The 20,791-nt window shown below is 44.2% G+C and overlaps 1 protein-coding gene across 4 annotated transcripts in view; it reads right to left on the reverse strand.

The window, feature by feature from the left end:
- Window positions 1-433: 433 nt before the first annotated feature.
- The window catches only part of PACSIN1 (protein kinase C and casein kinase substrate in neurons 1), a 52,746-nt gene continuing 32,388 nt past the window's right edge, over window positions 434-20,791 (reverse strand). For 2 of the 4 annotated variants that reach the window (XM_081010111.1, XM_081010109.1), the window contains 9 exons: window positions 16,589-16,709; window positions 15,136-15,292; window positions 13,181-13,416; window positions 12,267-12,422; window positions 10,621-10,796; window positions 6,287-6,410; window positions 5,545-5,675; window positions 5,236-5,429; window positions 434-3,751 (listed from right to left, as the gene is read on the reverse strand). In XM_081010111.1, the coding sequence (XP_080866237.1) occupies window positions 3,642-3,751; window positions 5,236-5,429; window positions 5,545-5,675; window positions 6,287-6,410; window positions 10,621-10,796; window positions 12,267-12,422; window positions 13,181-13,416; window positions 15,136-15,292; window positions 16,589-16,651 (1,347 nt within the window). In that variant the 5' untranslated portion in view covers window positions 16,652-16,709 and the 3' untranslated portion in view covers window positions 434-3,641. Of the gene's footprint in view, window positions 3,752-5,235; window positions 5,430-5,544; window positions 5,676-6,286; window positions 6,411-10,620; window positions 10,797-12,266; window positions 12,423-13,180; window positions 13,417-15,135; window positions 15,293-16,588; window positions 16,710-17,898; window positions 17,969-20,791 lie in introns of all 4 variants that reach the window. The other 2 variants (XM_081010110.1, XM_081010112.1) reach the window with 2 other exon arrangements.

Consider the following 20,791-nt stretch of genomic DNA (forward strand, 5'->3'; position numbering starts at 1 on the left):
TGGAGAAGAGAAATTGAGAAAAGAACTGCTGAGACTTCACTCTAATCTACCTTATCATTAGCTGTTCTAGTTTTTCGGATGGCAAAAAAAGGCTGCAAGGAACCCATGTATTTGAGTAAAGGGCAAGAATTTTCCCAAGGTAAGGAAGCATGAGAAGATAAGTATACAGAAATAAATTTCAGCTTCCTAACTTTTGGAGAAGAAAATACAACTTCTTAAAAGCCTATCTGACCTGAGCTATTTAAAAAAATCAACAGCTGAACAATTTGTGAGTAAGGAGATTTGAAAGAATGTCTTTACATTTGAGTTTTTTTGGACAAAGATATTCTTAAAGATAATCAAATTAAATTTGCTCCCCCCCTAATTTCATCTAATTCTACTTTTTCACAAATGTCACCAGCAACAATTTTGCTTCCCTTTACATCAGATGCTGTAATTATGTTTAACATATCGATTCCCTATTTATATTGCATCACACACAATCACTTTGTGAATAGCTCTGTTTGCAGAAGGACTCCTCTGTGTGCAACTTTCTTTCCATGTACAAAAGTTCATTCGATTCATGGAATGATTACACTGGAGGGAACCAACTGGTATTTGCTTCTTCATCCTTCATGTGGGAATGGTTGATTCAGGTCAGCATTTAGTGCATAAAGAAACATAAGTATTATTATTTGATTTATGTAGCACCCTTCATCAAAAGATGTCAGGGTGGTTCACAATAATGTAATTAACAAAAAGTATCTTCCATCCAATAATTTTTTCCCAGTGAATACCAGAAATTAGTTACTCTGATTGGAGACATTTCCACTGAAATGCTTGGATCTACTATGTGACTTTCTAGTGATGAATTTTACACCAAATCACCTATAGAGAAATGGTGGCCTCACCTATGCTTGCAGGGATACATCCAAAGTCAGTTAACCAATATCTCGGTGGTGCAAAATATATTGTTTCTTTATTGATCCTTGTAGGGCTCAAACTCATGTCCTGTTCTCAGACAGGACAAAGGCTTGCTAGAAGATTCAACTTATTAAGCATGCTAGAGAACTTAAAAATAATGAAGGATCCTCATTTACTGGCACAGAAGGGTTCCTGAATCATAAACAAGTTTAGATCCCTGTTCAATGATATCTTTGGCCAAACAGAGCAATGACTGAAAGAAACTGTCATCCTATACTAATTTTTCCTATGATAGCTTCTTCAGCTCTAGGTAGGTAGTTCTCTTGTGCCAACTGTGAGGGATTTGGATGGGGAAAGGTAGGGAAATGTCACTTCCCTTTGATCTAGAACGCAGGTGGGGAACCTGTTCGTGCCTGAAGTCTGCATTCTTTCTGGACAACTTTCCGAGGGTCGCATGCCACAGGTAAAAGTGGGCGGAGTGACAAATGTAGAGTTTACCTTTGTACAGTAGGCTAGTTTCTATGCACACCATTTTTATTCTCCATATTGATAAGCAGGAGACACTATCGGAGTTCAAGAGCACACTCCAGCCAAGGAAAACTACTCAAGTGAAAAGCAGGGCCAGGGAGGGTGTGTGGCCTGAGGAGAGTTCTGAGGGACAGACAGAGAGGCCTGGAAGGTTTGGTACTTGGGTCTCACATTCTCCACCCCTGGTCTAGGAGCATGCTAACTTCTTACCAGTTTCCTTAATCTATGAGGTACATAGCTATCCCAACCAACTAATTTCTCGTTTCCAGTATGAACACAGAATACTTCTGGAGGCTGAAGCAAACCAAACACACTTTCACCACTGACGTGGACCTTTAAGTGTTTAGGATTACATTTAATCTAAACTCTAGGCATCCATTCATACTGTCCTCAGCTCAAAGAGCCCAGGAAGGAAACACAGAACTTCAGCTGACACATCCTGGCCAGCCCTCAAACTCCTTCCTTCCACTTCTGTAGAACGAATACTTTTTCCAAACAGGACGGAGCTTCAACATGGATTTGGCGCTTTATCTGGGATTCAATCACAAATATTCCTTTTAGCAGTCTTCTTATACTGCCTGAAAAAGGGACAAAGCACCTCACTTTAGAAAAACTTTTCTCAGCAGTCTCAGTTATATTTTCTGCTATCCTTGGGTCAGCTGACTGCTTCCATGGCTCCAAACTGTTCAAAATCAATGCACAAAATCAGACACAATTGCTGCTAATATCACAATGTGCACAGAAATCCAACTGGAATTTCCAATACTTTAAGGATACTTCTTCCTGGCACCAGCACTGGCATCTATTACTAGCCACATATCTCAGCTGCTGAACGCCTTCTACGTCATATGTTGCATGACATCACACTGACAACTTCCTGTTTCCTTAATCATAAATTATGTAGGTTTTCCCGCCCCAGTTGATATAGAGATGCAGCCTCCCACCTCACTTTGGCAAACTTAACCCTGTTCACACTATGAAATTTCCAGTCAACATCTGGGCAGTTGTTGATTTATTCTCCATAGCTAAAGGCTTGGATTCCAATCAAGTATATGTTTCCAAAGGCATCCTGTAGCAACTGAATGGGCAATCTTGTTTAAGAATGAAAACTGTGGCAAATCACCACTTTCAAGCAAGGTTTTCGGACCATATCACAACAATGAATTTATCTGTCAAAGAGTGCCTGGTGGTCTGTCTGATTATGCAGGCAGCCTAAATTAGCTTTCACAGGTTTGCATCTCATTGTTTTTCCTGCTTCAATAGATACCTCTCAGAATGGAAACAGCACAGAAATCTGTGTTGTTTTTGAATTAAAGGGATGCATTTGCTCCACCACTAACTGATCAGGTTCCCAATAATGGAGCCCAAGTTCTGCAAAAGAAACTGGGAGAAAGGAGCAAGTGAGGTACACTTGAATTATTTGCATAGGGTGTCCATCTTGAGCTCAAAGTTTCAGTATGTCTCCAGTCAGCAGAAGGAGAAGCCTGATCATGCTCCAAATATATGGGGGAAATGGGATCTTGGGGCTCTGCGTGGCGAATCCTTTGATTTAAATAGCATATGCATACAATAACTTCAGCAAATGCAATGGCTCAGGATGATCAGTTGACTAGTAGAATATTACTGTGCAAGAACACTGGTTGAGGCTTTTTGCAGAAGACAAAGAGTAGCTATCTTGTTGCTTTTCAAAACGGGAATAGGCAAGAAAGAAAATGCAGAAGGGAAATGGACAGGAATAACAAATCAAATAACAAATCCTCCTTATTTTTTACTTGTTCAATCTATTCAGAGAGGGTGAAGTGGATTTAATGGCCCCAGCATTTCAGAATTGTTCAGGCCAATTGCAGGGTAGATCACAAATACATTAACCTTAAAAACCAACCAATCAGAAGCCTTGTTGGTCAGGTTTTAAGGACTTGAGGTCCTGACTTTCACTTATTAAGGAAGCCCTCCAGAGACAGTGTCGACCTTTTCGTATCTCATTATCTCAAACAGAAAGGAAGAAAATAAAAAGATTAAAGCGATCACAAAATACTCTTCAGAAATGTCTATTAAAAAAATAAGATTGGTCGGAAAATATGTTTGGATATTTCTAACTGTGCTGCGTGGGTGACGGGACGGCAAGATGGCTACTTGGCTGGAATAGAGAGATAGGCGATGACAGCGGGTTGGTTTGTTTTTCTGACAGCAGTGAGGAGAACACGATAAAACTAGATAGACTCCACGTAGTTAGCTGGATAAAGACCCAGTTGCCCGTTGTCCAGACGCCCTTTGCACCAGCCTTGTTCATCTTCTTCACCTAATTTGGTTAATTCATCACCTAGAAGAAGGAGAAGAACAAATTTGAAATTGACGGCTCCTTGTCAATCTATCGCAGTAAAGGGCAAATGGCACCAAAGGACGGGGGTGCTTTCCCAACTGTCCACTTTTCTGCTCCAAATCTCTCACCTCAGTTGCTTTCAGCACATATTTAACCTTGTGCAATTCTGCGCAGGGAGAAACAATGGGCTGCATGATTTTGAGCAGGACAAAGGTTTGCAGGGGGCGGGGGGGGGGAGCCTAAAGGTCCCCTTCCTTCTGCTATCCTCAAATTCTCAGAGCACATTGACATTTTGTTTTGTGTTGCGCTTTCTAAGCACAGTTCCAGGATTTCTAGGTCTGTGTTAGAGCGGTTTGTGAGTCTCACCACTTTTGCTGGGAAAACTTGTGTTTCAATGCTGAATTGGAACAAATTGCAATCCATGGAAAACCCAATTGCCATTTGTTCCAATTCAGGGTTGATAGCAAGTTTTCCTGGGGAAAGTAGTGGGGCAGACATGTGTGCACGTGCGCACGCACACCCCCCCACTGAGACACAGACCTAGAAATCCTGTACCCGTGCCTAGGAAACGCAGCACAAAAGGTAGTGTCCATAAGCCCTCAGTCTCCCAAGGCTGTTTTACATTAAAATATTAGGTACAAATGGTATCACCCACCAAACACAAAAAGGGGAACAGCAGTGGCAGAGAGGGAGGGGAGGCCAAGATAACAGGTGGTGGTATGAAAGGTTGGGGATATGGGGACCCTACAGAAAGTGTCTTGTGTGAAGTCCTCCCGAACCTGGCAGCACCTCTGAGAGCACATATGTACAAGCTGCAGGAACATCTATGATGTTTTCACCACCACCACCACGATCAATTAAATTTGCATTCTGCCCTATACCTGCAGGTCTCAGGACGGTTCACAGGATAAAATAACTATATAAAAAAAACAGAATAAAGAGGAAGGGTTTTGCATGGTGCCTAAAGGTGTATAATGGAGGAGCCAGGTGAACTTCCCTGGGGAAAGCATTCCACAGATGGGGAGCCACTGCAGAGAAGGCCCGTTCTCGTATTGCCAGCCTCTGGACCTCTCAAGGAGGAGGCACACGAAGGAGGGCTTCAGAAGATGATCTCAGGGTCCAGGTAGGTTCATATGGAAAGAGACCCTGAGCCGTTTAAGGCTTTATAGGTCAAAACCAGCACTTGGAATTGGGCCTGGAAACTAATTGGTAGCCAGTGCAGTTGAACCAGGATCAGTGTAATATGCTCAACCTCTCTTGTTCAGTGAGCAGCCTGGTCACTGAATTCTGCACTAGCTGAAGTTTCTGAACAGGCTTCTGAGGCAGCCCTACATATAATGCAGGGCAGTAATCTAACCTTGAGGTTACCAGAGCATAGACAACAAGGGGGTTGTGGCCAGTATCCGTGAGACAGCACTAGCCCAGGCAGCAATCTGTCATCTGTTCATCTCAGCCATCACCACTTAGCAAATCGTAAGACATACCTGCTTTGAAACTCAGCTCGTCCTGTTCCTGCCCGTCATAGTCATACAGAGCTCGTACACGTACGCCTTTCGCAGCTGGCTCTTCCTCAAAGGAGTTGGCACCACCATTGGCTTCGCTGGAGTTGTAGGTGTTGCCGCCCTCATCGTCTGACCACTCAGCAGCGTAGGCTTGGCTACGTTCATAGCTGCTCACACTGGCAATGCAATAGGGCACCGTGAGAACCAATACTATAGCACAAAGCCCCCGGAGATGGCTAAGCACAAGGGTACTCTATGGCCTCCAGTTCCCAGGATTCTTGGCATACTCACCTGCCACGGTCCCCAGCTTGTGCTGCTGCCTCCCCACCCCCACTGGCATTGGATGCGTTGCTTGTTTCATTCTTTTTTGGAGGTTTCTCTTTCCTTGCTACTGGTTGTGCTGCTGCATCTGGGTTCCATTCCTGCAGCCAAGGAAATGTACCATTGAATTCTTAACAGCGTCGCACTGCTCTCCTAACCCCCAGTTCTAATCATAAGAAGGACCCTGCTGGATCAGACCAAAGGCCTATTTCATCTTGCCTTCCTTTCTGCCACAGTGGCCCACTGGGTGCCTGCTCTTGCTCCTCAGCAGCTAGCATTCGGTGGCAAATTGCTTCTCTGAATATCAAAGCTCAAGAGACCCACTGAGGCTAGCAGCTGTTGAATCTGCAGGCTACAGCCTACCTGACATAAAGCGAAGGGTTACAGCGCAGTGGTAGAGAACCTGTTTGCATGTAGAAGGTCTCAAGTTCAATCAACTGCATCTCCAGGTAGGCATGGGAGACAGCTCTGTTTGAAATCCCAGAAAGACTCTTCTAGTCAGTGTAGACCAAGGTTTCCCAAACATGGGTCTCCAGCTGTTGTTGGCCTACAACTCCCATCATCCTGAGCTAGCAGGACCACTGTCAGGGATGATGGGAATTGCAGTCCAAAAACAGCTAGAGACCCAAGTTTGGGAAAGCCTGGTGTAGATTATACTGCACTACGGAATTGCAGCCACCCCTGGTTTTGGCGTAAGAGGACAGTTTCTTACCTCTACCTGAGGCCAGTTCATGGGCATTCCTGGGCCACTAGTGTTGCGGAACCACCGTAGGTCTTCTTGCGCATCGGCTGCACGGATGGTCTGCTCCAGCTCACGGTACACCTTAGCATAACTGCTTGTTTCAAACAGACATACAAGCAAACACACCTCTCAATACTGGGCATGAGTAATGTGGCAAAAGCAGCAGCTGGGGAAGGGCTGTTGCACATGCTTTTCATACAAAAGCTCCCAAGTTAAATCCTTAGCATCTTAAGATACGGCTAGGAAAGGCTCCTCTTTATCTGTGAAACCCTGGAGAGTTGCTGCTAGCTAGTGTAGACCACGTTGAGCTAAGGCAGCCTCTTGCTCTCATCAACTATAACCAAGGAAATCTGAGCACTCCGATTGTTCTAATTAAGCACAAGGGGGCGCAAGCAGCACACATAAATTGGACCTGCACTGGCTTTGAAGTGCAAGGAGGATGGCAGTGTGACTTTGCTGCTATGCTATCTGTGATTCATTATAGAGGTGTCTGAGCATCCTTACCAAAAAATCTGGCTGTTTAAGCAAGATTGTAAAATATCTATCTCTAAGGACAGTCCATTTTCCCTAGCAGTAATGAATGGAGAAGTTACTGGAAGGTATCAAAGTAGGTCGCCTTAAGCTATGATTCGCTCACAGTCCCTTCATTGCAGCTAGAAGGACATCAGGGAATGGGCAATCCTTCCTTTTCACAGAATAACTCTGGAATTTCAGAGAGATCATGTGATCCAGCTTTCAGGTTCTTTACCTTCAAGCAATGATGGCTCATTTTTATTTGGGATACCTTCTTTATTTGGGGCTTATTCCTACTGTCTTTGAGGAGCTATCCTCTGGGTGTATCATATCACTGCTATATGTTTTCAGCAGATTCTGAAGTCTTTCCTGTTCACCCAAGTAGTCCCTGTTTAGGGAAGTTTTTAATGTTTGATGTTTTATCACATAATGATGATGATGATGATGATGTTGGGAGCCACCCAGAGTAGCTGGGGAAACCCAGCCGGATGGGCGGGGTATAAATAATAAATCAATAATAATCATTATCATTGATACTGGTTGGTATATTATGTTGGCCATTGTGGAGATGGAGAAAACTGTATTACTGCATATATGATTTTTTATTTTTGTGTACTGCTTCAAAATTCTGAATTATTAAGCAGTGTAGAAGTTTTTTTAATCAAGCAATCAATATAGCTTCTGACACATTTATGACCTTTTGCACTATGATTAGATTCAGGATTGTGCAATCCAAACCAACTTTTTCCTTGCAGTGGTCTTATGATAGGCATTTTGTCCACCACCTCACATATACCAATCTATCCACAAGATGCAGATAGAAACATACTTTGTGCTTATGGAAATTATTTAGACAGTCCATAGAAACTGGCTCAAGCTTTCATCCCTCTTTGATTTCCAGCTACAGCTCTTACAGCAGGGAGAACTTTTGGAGCTTGTTGCTGGGTGCGGGAGCTGCATTAGCTAATACAGTGGTACCTCGGTTTAAGAACAGCCCTGTTTAAGAACTACAGTGGTACCTCACAAGACGAATGCCTCGCAAGACAAAAAACTCGCTAGACGAAAGGGTTTTTTGTTTTTTTGAGCTGCTTCGCAAGACGATTTTCCCTATGGGCTTGCTTCGCAAGAAGGAAACGTCTTGCAAGTTTGTTTCCTTTTTCTTAACACCATTAATACAGTTGCGACTTGACTTCGAGGAGCAACTCATAGAACACGGTGTGGTAGCCTTTTTTGAGGTTTTTAAAGACTTTGGTGATATTTGAAGCTTTTCCAAAACTTTCCCGACACCGTGCTTTGCAAGACGAAAAAAATCGCAAGACAACAAAACTCGCAGAACGAATTAATTTTGTCTTGCGAGGCACCACTGTATTCGGTTTACAAATGCCACAAAACAGGAAGTAGTGTCCTGGTTTGTGAAAGTAAAGTCTAAGAATGGAATCTGAATGGTGGAAGGGCACCGGTGGCGGGAGGCCTCATTAGGAAAAGCGCGCCTCAGTTTAAGAATGGTTTCAGTTTAAGAACAGACCTCTGGAATGGATTAAGTTCGTAAATCAAGGTACCACTGTATAGAATTTCTGAAAGAAAAAATATCCCAATGTTTTTATGAGCTCCAGTAGGCCTCCTCCTAGTTTAGGGTGGCTCTCAAAATTTGAAACTCACAGCCACCATTTGGTAGGCTCCAAGCTTGCACAGTAACACACACACTCACTGTCATCTCATCCGCGGTTACAGATTTTGGGATACTGAGAGCCATCTCTCCCAGCCTTGGAGGCCTCAGCTCCAAACAATATCTATAATATATCAAATGTTTTTGTTTTTTTAAAAAAGGCAGTCTGAGATCTCTTTCACTCACTCACTCACTCACTCACTCACTCACACACACATACATATTCCCCAACTGTGGATGGAGAATTTACTAAATTACACATTACCCAACTCCCCCACAATTATTCAGTTCAAATTTTGTGTATATGTATAAAATAACCAGACATGCTTCTGGTACTTAAAAAATAAACACTGCTGCTGCTAACGCATCTGCTCAGACATTGCACTGGCTGTTTGGGGACTGTGAATTAATTTGCTTCTGCCACTGAATATCCCCTTGCTGCCCTGACAGATATACTAGAAGCTTGTTAATGAGAACGGCAACACTTCTCTCTTCAGCTTCCTTCTATGGCTGGATCTACATGTGCAGCAGGTTGAGATTGGTGTTAGACAGGGGTGTGCATCAGCTCTGTGAGGAGGCTGAATAACAAGGGGAATTGGGGTTATTCTTTTAGGCGACTCCCCCCACCCAAGCTGAAGTATTAATAACCTCCCCAAGTCAGATCGGGGTCCTTCCAAAGCCTTGCATTGCTCTGTCACCTTATTTATGCGTTTTTCTGTTCTGCTTTCCTATAAATCTCTGTTTCACTAGGCCCTCAAGAAGTGAGGCTCTCCAAAATGCTGCATGCAGAACATTTAAGAGCTCTAGATTTTTTTTTGTGCTAAAGCACAGAAGCATAGAATGTTTTAAAGAGTTAAATGCTTCATTTCAGGCATTTTTAAAATCCAACATTCTCTGCTTTAACAACTTCACAACTTCAGCTGACTGCAGGCAGTGTTCTAGAGGGTCTCACATTGTAAGGCCTGTGGGACACCTGTAAATATCTAGAGAATTAAAACCAAAACCAAAACCAAAACCAGAAAGAAAGACCGGTGTGCAAAATTCTTTCGCAAAAGGCTTTAAGGCAGCCTCCATGCTCCTATTTCAGGCTGCAAAAGCACTGTTTGAAACAGCTGCCTCCTTCTCCTTTACGTGCCTCCTTTTTCAAAGGACTTTAAGACAGTCCCATGTTCTGTTTCAGCCTCTAGAGTCTGAAATAGGACCACAGGAACTCTCTAAAAGTGCTTTGCAAAAGTGCTGTTTGAATCAGTTTGCGCTTCTCCTGTAAGTAGGTAGACAGAAGCGGGTGTGTGAGAGAGAGACCCATTTATTTAAAGGAGAAGTGTAAGCTGCTTCAAATATTACTTTAACAAAGGGCTCTAATCCCTGATCTTGAGCAGCTTCTTTGATGCAGGAGCTACAGCATCTACAAGAGATGGCTGACTAGCCTCTGCTTGAGACTGCTAGCAAATGAGAACTTTCCCCACCCCAGCAACTACTGATCTCATCATGGAACAGTCTGTATGGCAACCAGAGATGAAAGTGGAGCCAGTGCAGACTGCCCAAGGTGCAATGCCAGTGTGCGACTCTTGTATGTTGTGTTTTCTTAAGAGAATTTCCCCCATAGTTCCCATATGATGCTAAAATGCTGATTTGGGTGCAGGAGATGCACCCACAAAGATGCACAGTTGAATGAAAGGGAAGTTGACAAGGCTCGGAAGAAGCTCCAAGTGCTCACTCAAGGACTATCCCTTTCACATAAATCATGGGGGCATTTTCTACAGGGCTGTTTCAGAGTTTCAGGGCACTTCCAGGTTGCTGTTATTTTCAGGTGGGATTCAACCACATTCTGGCAAATTCATGTTACCCAGTTAAAAGTTGATTTGATGCTCTTGCACAAAAAACCTCCCCCCCCCCCCCAATATCAGACTTTTTGTGATAAGGAAAGTGACGGAAAAACGTACTGGAAAGTGTGGGGCGACCATTGCTTGCTGCAATGTCATATAATCTCTGCACAAGTACATCAGAATGAATGCACAATGAATAGTCAACACTGTCTAACCTCCCAGCAAACCTTGTGCAAGCAATTGAGGATGAATGCTCAATAAACAGGTTGCCTGGAAGCAGCCTCGGGGAAATATGATACCTGTTGTTCTCTGCCAGGTTCAGGTGCCGCTTGATGTCCAACAGCACCTCCTTCAGGAAGATGAGTCTCTTCTCTTCAAATTGCTGGCATTGCTCAAAGACCTGCTCCATACTTTCCATGTACTGTGGGGTACACTTACTAAGCTCATCCACCACCTTTTCATACTTCTCCTGGGTCTGTGGACACAAAAAGGGGACTCAGATTAAGATCCAGTTACTGAGAACGGCACCCTGTTCCCACAGCAAGACCTGTCTAGGCAGGCTTTCTGGGCTGGATATTCAGTGTGCTTAAACACATCTAGTTCCACTGTTTTCAATATAACACTGACCTACACCATGTAAGGTTTTGACTGCCTAGGCCTAGGCTTATTTCAGAGCAGCGCTGAATTAAAATTAATTTAAGTCAGCTGCAGCCATCTATAGAGAAGACTTCTGGAAGGCTCTGTGGCATTGCTTCAGTAAAGAATAAATGTTGATGAAACTCATTACAGAAATGGATGGGAACAGAAGTCCCAAGTTCACTATGGACTGCTCAAGAGCCATGCATGAACTTGTATCAAGACCTGATAAAGAGGTTCAGTTAGTATATATGTTTCAGAAACATGAAAGAAACCAAAGACAGTGGATATCAAGGATGCAATGGAATAATCCCTCATCCATGCTGTTCTGGTGGTTCTCCTGACTCCCCCGAGCCAATTTTAGGGGATACAGCAAGAAGGAGAGGCAAGGAAGGCTGCTGATGGGGTTCGTTAGGTGAATCCTGCCCAGTGCCCAGAACTCCATTACCAGCTCTGGGGCGGTAAGGCATTATGGAGGAATTATTTTTCCAGCTCCTGTGTAGCAGCAAGTAGGTCACCAGATTCACCTCACAGCAGTGGGGAGAGGCAGGAGAGAGACTGGCAGATGCTGCACAGGGAAGGAGATATCATGCCCACACTATTTTTCACTGCCTTAGAGCCATAAAAGCAACAGCGAGGTACAAAGTGAATTGTTGGTGAAGAGAACCCAATGATCTTGCCCGTTGCTGCAGGCTTCTCCTGTCTTAGCAAGTGAAAATTTTGTAAGCCAGTTACAGAGGACCAAAGCGTAAAGCTTTCCTCAAAGCCAAGGCACATTGGGAGTATGGACTTCTTCCCAGCTCTACTGGTTCCCCCATCCCTGGGTGCTACTGAGAACGTTGCAGTGTCGATGACCAGGGAGGAAAAAGGGCAAGCAGGAGCAAAGCAGACTTGCATGACTCCACACCGCTCTGTCAATTACACCTGGATCATGTGACCAAGAAAAGGAGTGCATGTGTAGGATGTACATGAGTGAATGCATGTGAGAATGGTGTGAACTGCTATATGAGAGAAACAAAACGATAAGAGAATATGGATGTGAGCACCACAGACGAGGGGGCAGGCATGCAGACGGACAAGGATGATAAAGGGCCTTTTGTGTAAGGATGAGGAAGTGAATGTATTAGAAGGTTGTTCATGTTTGTGTAAGAGTGTGCATGCACATGCTGTAAAACATTGTGCGCGCATTTGTTACTTTTTTTTGTCTGCGCCTTTATCTACATGTGAAGATGGTTGCATTTCTCAGATGTTCAAAGGGAGAAATTTCCATGTGTGTCAATTTGTCTACATCCTTGGTGGTCACTCCTACCTTTTGCACATCCTGCTTGCATTTTTCCACTTTGTCTTGCAGCTTCTTTTGCTGATCTGGAGTGATGGACTGCTCAGCTTTGCTGTTGGCTTCTCGGGTCATGGCGAGCTTCTCCTCTTTGCATGCCAGGTGATATGCTTTCTTGGCTGTTTCCAGCTGGTTTGAGTTGAGAAAAGAAGGAAAGGGTGACTGCTGAGGCCCAGTACAACATTCCTATCTCCTGTTTCTTATGAAACTGCTGCAGTAAGATTGAGGCCAGAAATGCTCACTTTTGCCGGAAACAATTCCTCTCCATTACAAGTCCACCACCCCCTTCATAAAGCCCATTGCCCATGCTTTCAAAAAATCCAAACTCTGTGCTTAGAAACCCAATTTGGCTACTGTAGAAAACTGCACAAGGACATAGCAATGCTTTCTCTGTAGGCATGAAGACTAGAAACTTGAGTTTTCTTGTTACAATGAAAGCTCTAGTTTTCAGAATTCATCAGGTTCTGCAAAGTCAAATTATGTGGTTTACAGCTATATGTAGATTACTAGAGAACTGGCAAATACTTCTTACTTCCCAGGTGTGTGGGTGTGTGTAGATGTCCCTTAGCTACACTGAGACCCATTTAGGTCTATGAAAGTATAAACTAAACCATGAAGGTAGGGCTCTACAGACACTGGATACATATGCAACATGATCCTTTTTTGTGCCACACATTGTGATCTTTATATTATCTTGCAGGTATGACTTGATTCCCTTAAGATAAAACAGGCTCCTGCCCACATCCCATGTTAGGGTTCTGTGGCTAAAATGGGATGGGGATGCTCTCTCAGTCACAGCCCAAGAAAGCTGTTGGGTTCCTTTCCTCCATAAAATGATTGACCTCATGAGTCACTCTGCCCTTCTCTCCTCCTCCAGCCCTTCCTACCTCCTTCATCTTCTTGGCCCAGGGTTTCTGTGCTTTCCGAAAACCATCCTCTGCTTCCTTGGCCTCCTTGAAGCCTCCCATGATCTGTTTGTGGAAGGCATCCTTCTGCCAGTTCTTCACCTTCTCGAAGTCGTCGTTCAACAAGCTATTCTTCACTTCCTGATGCAGCTCGCTCACCTTGTCCGCCTCTGTCATTATGGCCATCCACGCTTTCTCCAAACTGCCGTACTGTGGGCCTATGTACCGAGAGCACCAGCAAGGCTGGGGTGACCATTGGGCATCCTGAAATAACACCCTGTTCCTCCCTTGCAGGCTACACACTCTCATAATGCTCTCACAATACATTAAGGGACTGTAACCTTTGCCATTTTGCTGGTTGGAACACTGTGGCAGAGAACTGAGAAGTACATAGTGACAAGAGACTTGAACAATATCTAGGCACTCTAGTTCTTAGAGCAGGGGATGAGAAACCTGTGGACCTCCAGGTGCTGCTGGACTCAGCAACAGCCCCATCCGCTACAAATAGCGTAGCCGATGTTCAGGGAGGGTGGAAGTCTCAGTGCAACAACGTGCGGAAGGCCACAGGTTCCCATCCCTGTTTTAGAGCATTTCCAGACTACTGTTCCTTGTGCAATAGTTTTGCAGTTGATAGTTATTGAGGCAGGGGACCCACCCACATTATCAGCAAGGCAACCCCTCCATCTCATGTGCCAAACCATTTTGTGTGCATTTTCCTTTATTCTCTATTTAATTCTGTGAAAGCTGTGCAGTGGAGTACACATTCCCCCTTATTCTTTTTTGACCAAGAGACAGGAGTAGGAGGGTCAGTCTGGAGCAATTCTTTTTTGGGGGGGTGGGGGTGGATTACACTAGAGGGAGGCAGCAAATCCCGCCCCCTTCCTGTTTCAATGATCAATACCTTTGTCAAAGGAGGGCTACTAATTGAATGCCACCCAAATCCCAAAAACCAGAATTTCTCAGGAGTTTGTGTTCTCCATTGTGTGTAATCAACAGCTCCATGTGGCTGTTTGGAAGATTGGGGAACTGGTACCAGAGGAGGGTTAACCACCCACTTCCCCAGTGTCAGTTATGGAGGGTAGTATTCAACTCAGTTTTACTGAGAGTAGACCTTCTGAAATTATTGGTTCTCACCAAGTCACTTTCACCAATTTCAATAGGTCTACTCTTGAGTAAAGGTTCAAGACCACCTCCAGGCTTGAAAGAGGTTGCATTGGACTACTGACCTTGAAACAAACAAACAGCAGCCCAAAAGCACCCAGGAGAGATCCTGATCACTGACCTCTCACATCAGGTCTAATTTTGCCCACTATATCCTGACATAACTTAGAGGCTATTCTCCATGCTGCCTGTAGTTATACAGAACAGGGTATCATGCTGCTGCTGGCACTGGGTCTGCACTAATATGCATCAACAATGGACTGTGATTGTATGCACACTTATTTGGGAGTACGTCCCACTGGACACAGTAGGGCTTGCATCTTTGTAAACATGCATTTCATCAGGCTGCAAGAAAGAAGTGAGATTTTAAAAACTCTTGTTGTGTTTACAAAGCTCATGAGGTTTTAGCTGATCTGACTCATTTTATGAATAACTTAATATGTTGGGCTTTGTTGTGCATTATTATTCTGATTTATCTGTTTACTGAAAGCTTCTTGGGCCAAATGTGTACTTGGAAACAATAAATTTCTGAATAAACAACTAATAGTCTGGGAAGGCCCATGCAGCAGCAACTTGTTCACAGAGCCCCAGCATAGCTTTTACTATTAGATGAAAATAATTAATCTAAAATAATTCCTTGGGAAACATTCTTCCTCTACATTACACAGAGGGTGGGGAGGAAGGACTGATGCCACCTTGCAAATTGCTGTTCCTGTCTCTTCCATTTCCCATCTGCTCTCCCCATTCTGCCCCACCCCAGTATGGAGGAGAAATACCTTTCTCTATTAGCTGCCTCCACCGTTTGGACCAATCGACCAGCTGCTGGGAATATGCCTTCTCAATCTTGGCCCGCTCATGGACACAGTTCATCAGGTCATTGCACAGCCGATAACCATCATCAATCCGTTTCACCGTCCGTTTGTAGTTCCCTACCTGCCAGACACATGAACAGCTGAATGGTAAGAGTGACTAGCTGGAGTCCAAGAGATAGTCCTGGAGGCCAGCCTGGCTCTGAGCAACCAGGAGAGCAAAAAGAATACCAGATTCTTATCTCTCCAACCCAACATGAGCCACAAGTTTGACATGTGGGTGGGGCTAATCCGATGATTGTTTATGCTAGCACAGCACCCTGTACAGCTCTTTGCAGTCCCCATGATCAGCTGCTTTTAGGAGCGTGCAAGAAGCCACATACAGTGCCATGCAAGTCAGCGGATCACTGCTTGCAAAGTGCAGTGCACTGAGCTTTTGCAAGCACCAACAATCAGCTGGTTGTCTGTGCTTGAAAAGCGATGTGCATGGGTCTTTGCAATGTGCATGTTGCCAACCTGCTGATCAGCACCATCTGAAAAACCCCTTTGCCCCAGCTGCATCTTTACCTACTCTGCACCTGATGTCAGGAGGGTATGGCTTGGCCAAAATAGCCTGGTTTGGCTAAATGGAGAAGCCCAGTTAGGTCTGTGGGCCAGATGTTCCTCACTGCTGCCCTACATGATATCAGTGAATCAGGGGTCATTTAGTGGATGTGATGATGGCACCATGCTACCTAGCCAATTAGAATTACTCTACTGAAGGTGAGGGCAAAACTTCCTGGACTGGTCAGATGGATGATCCTATTCCATCAGACCACTAATTGCTCTCACACTAATACAACTAGCAAGGTCACTTTTGTCCCCTTTGACTGCAACCCCCCCCCCCAATGCGGAATAAGGGGCCCATTCTGCAGGTGCCAGCCATGTCAGCAAAATGTGCCCCTTTTTAACCAGTGAGTAACCACAACTAGCTAGATTATAAGGTTTAGAAGACAGAGATTCCAGGGTAGAAGGATGACTCCCAGAAGCTCACGAGCTCTGGAAACTTTTGCTTTAGAAATTAAGTATTAAGAAGGCGTCCGAGTTGTGGGGACAACATCTTCTAGAAGGAAAAGCATCAGAAGAGCAAACTGTATATGATCAACACTGCTTTTTTCCAGAAGGTTCTCTCCATCTTCTACCCTTTCTTTCTGCAAAATCCATTGCACTGCTGTTGAAAACCTATGGCAATGCATGACTTCCCTTCTCTAGAACCTTGGGTTCAAGAGTCAACCAGGACCACCAATCAGAAATCTCATTTGCATGAGGCCAACAGGGAAGCTTTGGTTGGACCTTGGAGGGGCTGTTTTATGCTGCCTCCCTCCTCCACCAGTGTTTCTTCAGAAGATACATATGTGGTTTGTGCTGAGGGGACTCTTACCTCCCAGAAACTGTCAGTTATTTCCTCAGCAGATGCCACAGACTCATCATAGGAGCCTGACATGGTTTGTGGCCCTTGGGGTTTATGGCAAAATGTTCAGCCACTCTGCAGACCTCATGCACTGCAAGGGATAAGAAAAGATGAGGAGAAAGATCATGCAAACTTTGAAAGGAACCATGGCTGGCCCAAGACATTTTGCCATCTGAAGCAAAGAGCAAGATGGCACCCACCCCTTCCATTCCAGGTGTAGAAGCCATTCCAGGACTTGTCCTTGATAAGCACTACATTTCAGGGTTTCTTTGCAGAAAAAAATGGCCTCTTGTTAGAGCAAAATTAACATTCCTGCAGCCCTCCATCCTTCAAGAAACAATGTACCCATTTCCTTCAATTATTAGTAGTATTGCCAAATCGCAAATAAACAAATACCAGGCCCACAACACACGGCATTTGAAGCAGATAGGAGCTCCCTCTCTTTATCTGCACTAATGGCAATGCAACACAGAATATGCTGAAGTTTGACAAGCTGATCCCAGTGGTGTTTCTGTCCCATGCAGCAGCCTATGGAAGTAAACAAGGCTAGATTCTCTTTTCCTATGCTCAGGATAATTACAGTGGTGCCTCGCAAGACGAAATTAATCCGTTCCGCGAGTCTCTTCGTCTTGCGGTTTTTTCGTCTTGCGAAGCACGGCTATTAACGGCTTAGCGGCTTAGCGGCTATTAACGGCTTAGCGGCTTTAAGAAAAGGAAACAAACTCGCAAGAACTCGCAAGACGTTTCGTCTTGCGAAGCAAGCCCCTAGGGAAATTCGTCTTGCGGAATGACTCAAAAAACACAAAACCCTTTCGTCTAGTGAGTTTTTCGTCTTGCAAGGCATTCGTCTTGCGGGGCACCACTGTATTACCCTTCCCGTCCTCCCAGGATACAAATTATAAAGCTTGCTGGGGATGGCAAGGCAAGAGCCATTGGTCATTTTGTGGCTCTTTGAATTTACTACAGCTCTTTGAATTTACTACAGCCTATTAAAATGTTGCCATCCCAGGCTAGGTCAGTGACTCTGCAAACAAGCTCTGTGAGGTGGCTGCTATGGAAGGCCTCCCATGTGGCTGGTGCTTACTGTCAAAATAAATGCTCACATGAACAGATGGTCACAGATATTAAGTGTCCCTTGCCCATCTCTCAAGCAAACAATGGGGGCTGCTCAGGGATGCATGAGGGACAAGAAGGGGCTTAGTGGAAATGAAGAAGCCGGGAATACAAGGATACAGTACAGTACTTCCATTGCTCCCTTAGGAAACCAAAGCATGCCCTATCCTTCTGCTGTGTCTCAGTTCTGTCTGCCTTTCCCTTCGCAATCCCAGTCTGCCTTCTCTGCCCCTCTGTCTGCAATAAATCCAGTGAGGAATTAAATTCAGGCAGAAAGTGTTTGGAATTGGAAAGCATCTTCTCCAGTCCTCTTTTTTTTAAAAAAAAAACCACACACAGAGGGAGAGAGAGAAATGGTTGGGGGAGATAATGTACACCACAACTTAGAAAGATTGGACCCTCCCCCCATCACATTCCCGTCTTATTAGGACACATCTATTCCTGTCTATTCTATAGACTTCATAAAAACATCACTCTTCAAAGCCCTGCTCAAGTCTAAGGGTACATTATACAACATCAGGAATGATGAGCCTGCTGTCAGTCAGGAATGAACCACTATTAGCTCACATGGTAAGGCAAAACACCTTCAAAAAGGGAATGCTATGCTTAGGATGGGGATCATACCGTGACAGAGGTTTATGGATGCATGTCTTCTTGCCTTCTCTAAAGTAGGATGGTCTGTTCTGTTCCATGTCAGGTGGTGGGGTTAATGGGAAACAAGCTCGAAAGCTTGTTCCTGATTATGTGGACTGCAACTCCCACCAGCCCCAGCCTGCATGGAAGGCCCCAGATTGGGGAAGGCTTCTCTAGAGACATTCCAACATAATCTGTACTGATCTTCAGAGAAATGTGAAAAGGGCAAGCTACTTAACCCTTCGGCATCATCCAAAGGAGTAAAGTGCTGTTGTCTCTTTTATTGAAAAGGTTACATCTAACTCTCTTCCTTTGCCAATGCGTGAAATTTGGACATATAATAATGGTGCCTTTTGTAAATAACTTTGTTCTTTTGTTGGTGTGAAACATACATACATACATACGTACACACACACACACACACAGAGAGAGAGAGAGAGAGAGAAGGAGAGAGGGGGAGACAGGGCTGGCATGGGAAGGGAGGTTTCTCAGTCAGTGACCCCAGATCACCTATGTGTAGGATGACCAGGTTTAAATAGATGGGCAAGTCTTCTACAGTTTGAATTTTTGGGCAGAAGAAGGCATTTCAGCAGATGCCTTCTTTGTGCCCCTGTACAAATCTTATGCCGTGGATAGCCTATGTCCAGTCTGGATTGTTTATGGAGTGCTTATATGACAATGTGCATTCACCTTGATTTATTTACAGATATTCCTGTTTACACATATTCCTGTTAACAATTCATTCATTCCCACACTTTTCAATGTTTCCCCCATTATTTTCCTAACAGTAAAATGTCCCTTTTCTGGATTTGTGGCCCTAGGGCAAGAGGGTGCTTTAATCTACTTTAACTGCACAAACCTATTGTTCCGGTGTGCACCTGAATCCTTACTGGAAAACGGTGACAGTCTGGAGGTTCCTAATTCTTGCAAAACTGTAGCAGGGCAGCTACAACTGCTAAAAATGTCCTCTGCATAGCTCTGAAACTTACAGAATCCCTGACCTCTGCAGGGTCTAATTACTATTTGTGTTAATGTTTATGCGAAATACTTTGCAGACATGTAGAATCAGACTACATTTGAGTCTAGATTAGCACAATTATTTTTGTTGGGATTAAGACATTCTCAGTTAATTTTGGGGGGTAGATTTTGCTCAAGGAACTGGTCTGAACAAATGCCATAACATGTTCCAGAGCAGTGCTTACTATGTCCATTAAAACCACTTTCAGAAAGCTGTATCAGGCTAAAGAGATCATACGATCTATCAGAGACAGTGATAGTTCTCTCTGTGTGGTGAAACAACTCCATGTCTCCATTATTTCACCTGAAAATGTGGAACAAGATACTGAGATACCTTTTTAAAGGCAAGTGAAGCTTCTTTCTGAAGGAATGTGATGGTTGCTTAAATCGTTCTGTTCAACCCAGAAATCATTTTTTTTTCATGAGCCTCTTTAGAAATGGCAAAACAGAACAGGCAGAGATCCTGGCTAAGAAACTGAGGGCTGTATTGGACAGAAGCATTGCTTGGAAAGGAAATGCCAACCCATGCAGATTCTAGAGCAGTGGCAGTCAGCCTGTAACACTGACTGCTGGCTGCATTCTTGGGAACAATCCTAAGGTACTATGCAGGTGATGAAGGGTCCATTTATTGAGCCATTTATTTGGTAGCCAAAAGCAGATGCAGTACCTCTTGACCAAATAGGTAATGACAAATGCTCTGAGCTGGCATGGAATATCATCCATTAATGCAAAGCACTATTACTTTATATTTGCAGCAGGAGCACTATTTATTTTCTTGGGGGTGGGGTGGGGTGGGGAGGGCCTTTCGTTTGGCAGATCTGACTGGCATAAGGCTCCAGCCTTCTGGATTCTGTGCTGAAATGGTTACAGGAGCTTCTGAGCTTGTTGCAAAGGCTGGCTTTAAGAGCTCACTGCAGTGGAACTAACAGTGCCTGGAAGGGATTTAGTGATATAACTCAGGAACCTACCAATCCAAGCTTGTCTTATAAATAAACGTCTCCCGGTGTCCCTTGCATGTTGACACAGGGGCATAGCTTTGTGTGTAAGTGCACAGAGAGTGAGACTTACTTGGCAATGCATGCCTGCACATGTAAACACCAGCAACTGACACTGCAGCACATGCACACATAGCAATGTACTGTAGAACATATTGAGGCAGCTGTAGCTCCCCGAGCCCAGCTGGGTTCAAAGTAATAAACAAACAAAGCAATATGCACAGCTGGGATATAAACTCAGCAAGTATTGCAAGGTGTGGCATCTCACAGAGATATATATTCCACAACATGTGTGCATACAAAGGCGCATTAACAACCACATAGAAAAATATACATGCTATCACATAGACCAGTGAAGCCTCATTAACTATAATTAAAACCAGGACAGCGCATGATAGATTTGCTCATGTGAGAA

Source organism: Podarcis pityusensis (assembly GCF_964106645.2).
Source record: "Podarcis pityusensis genome assembly, chromosome: 6".
Taxonomy (NCBI): Eukaryota; Metazoa; Chordata; class Lepidosauria; order Squamata; family Lacertidae; genus Podarcis; species Podarcis pityusensis.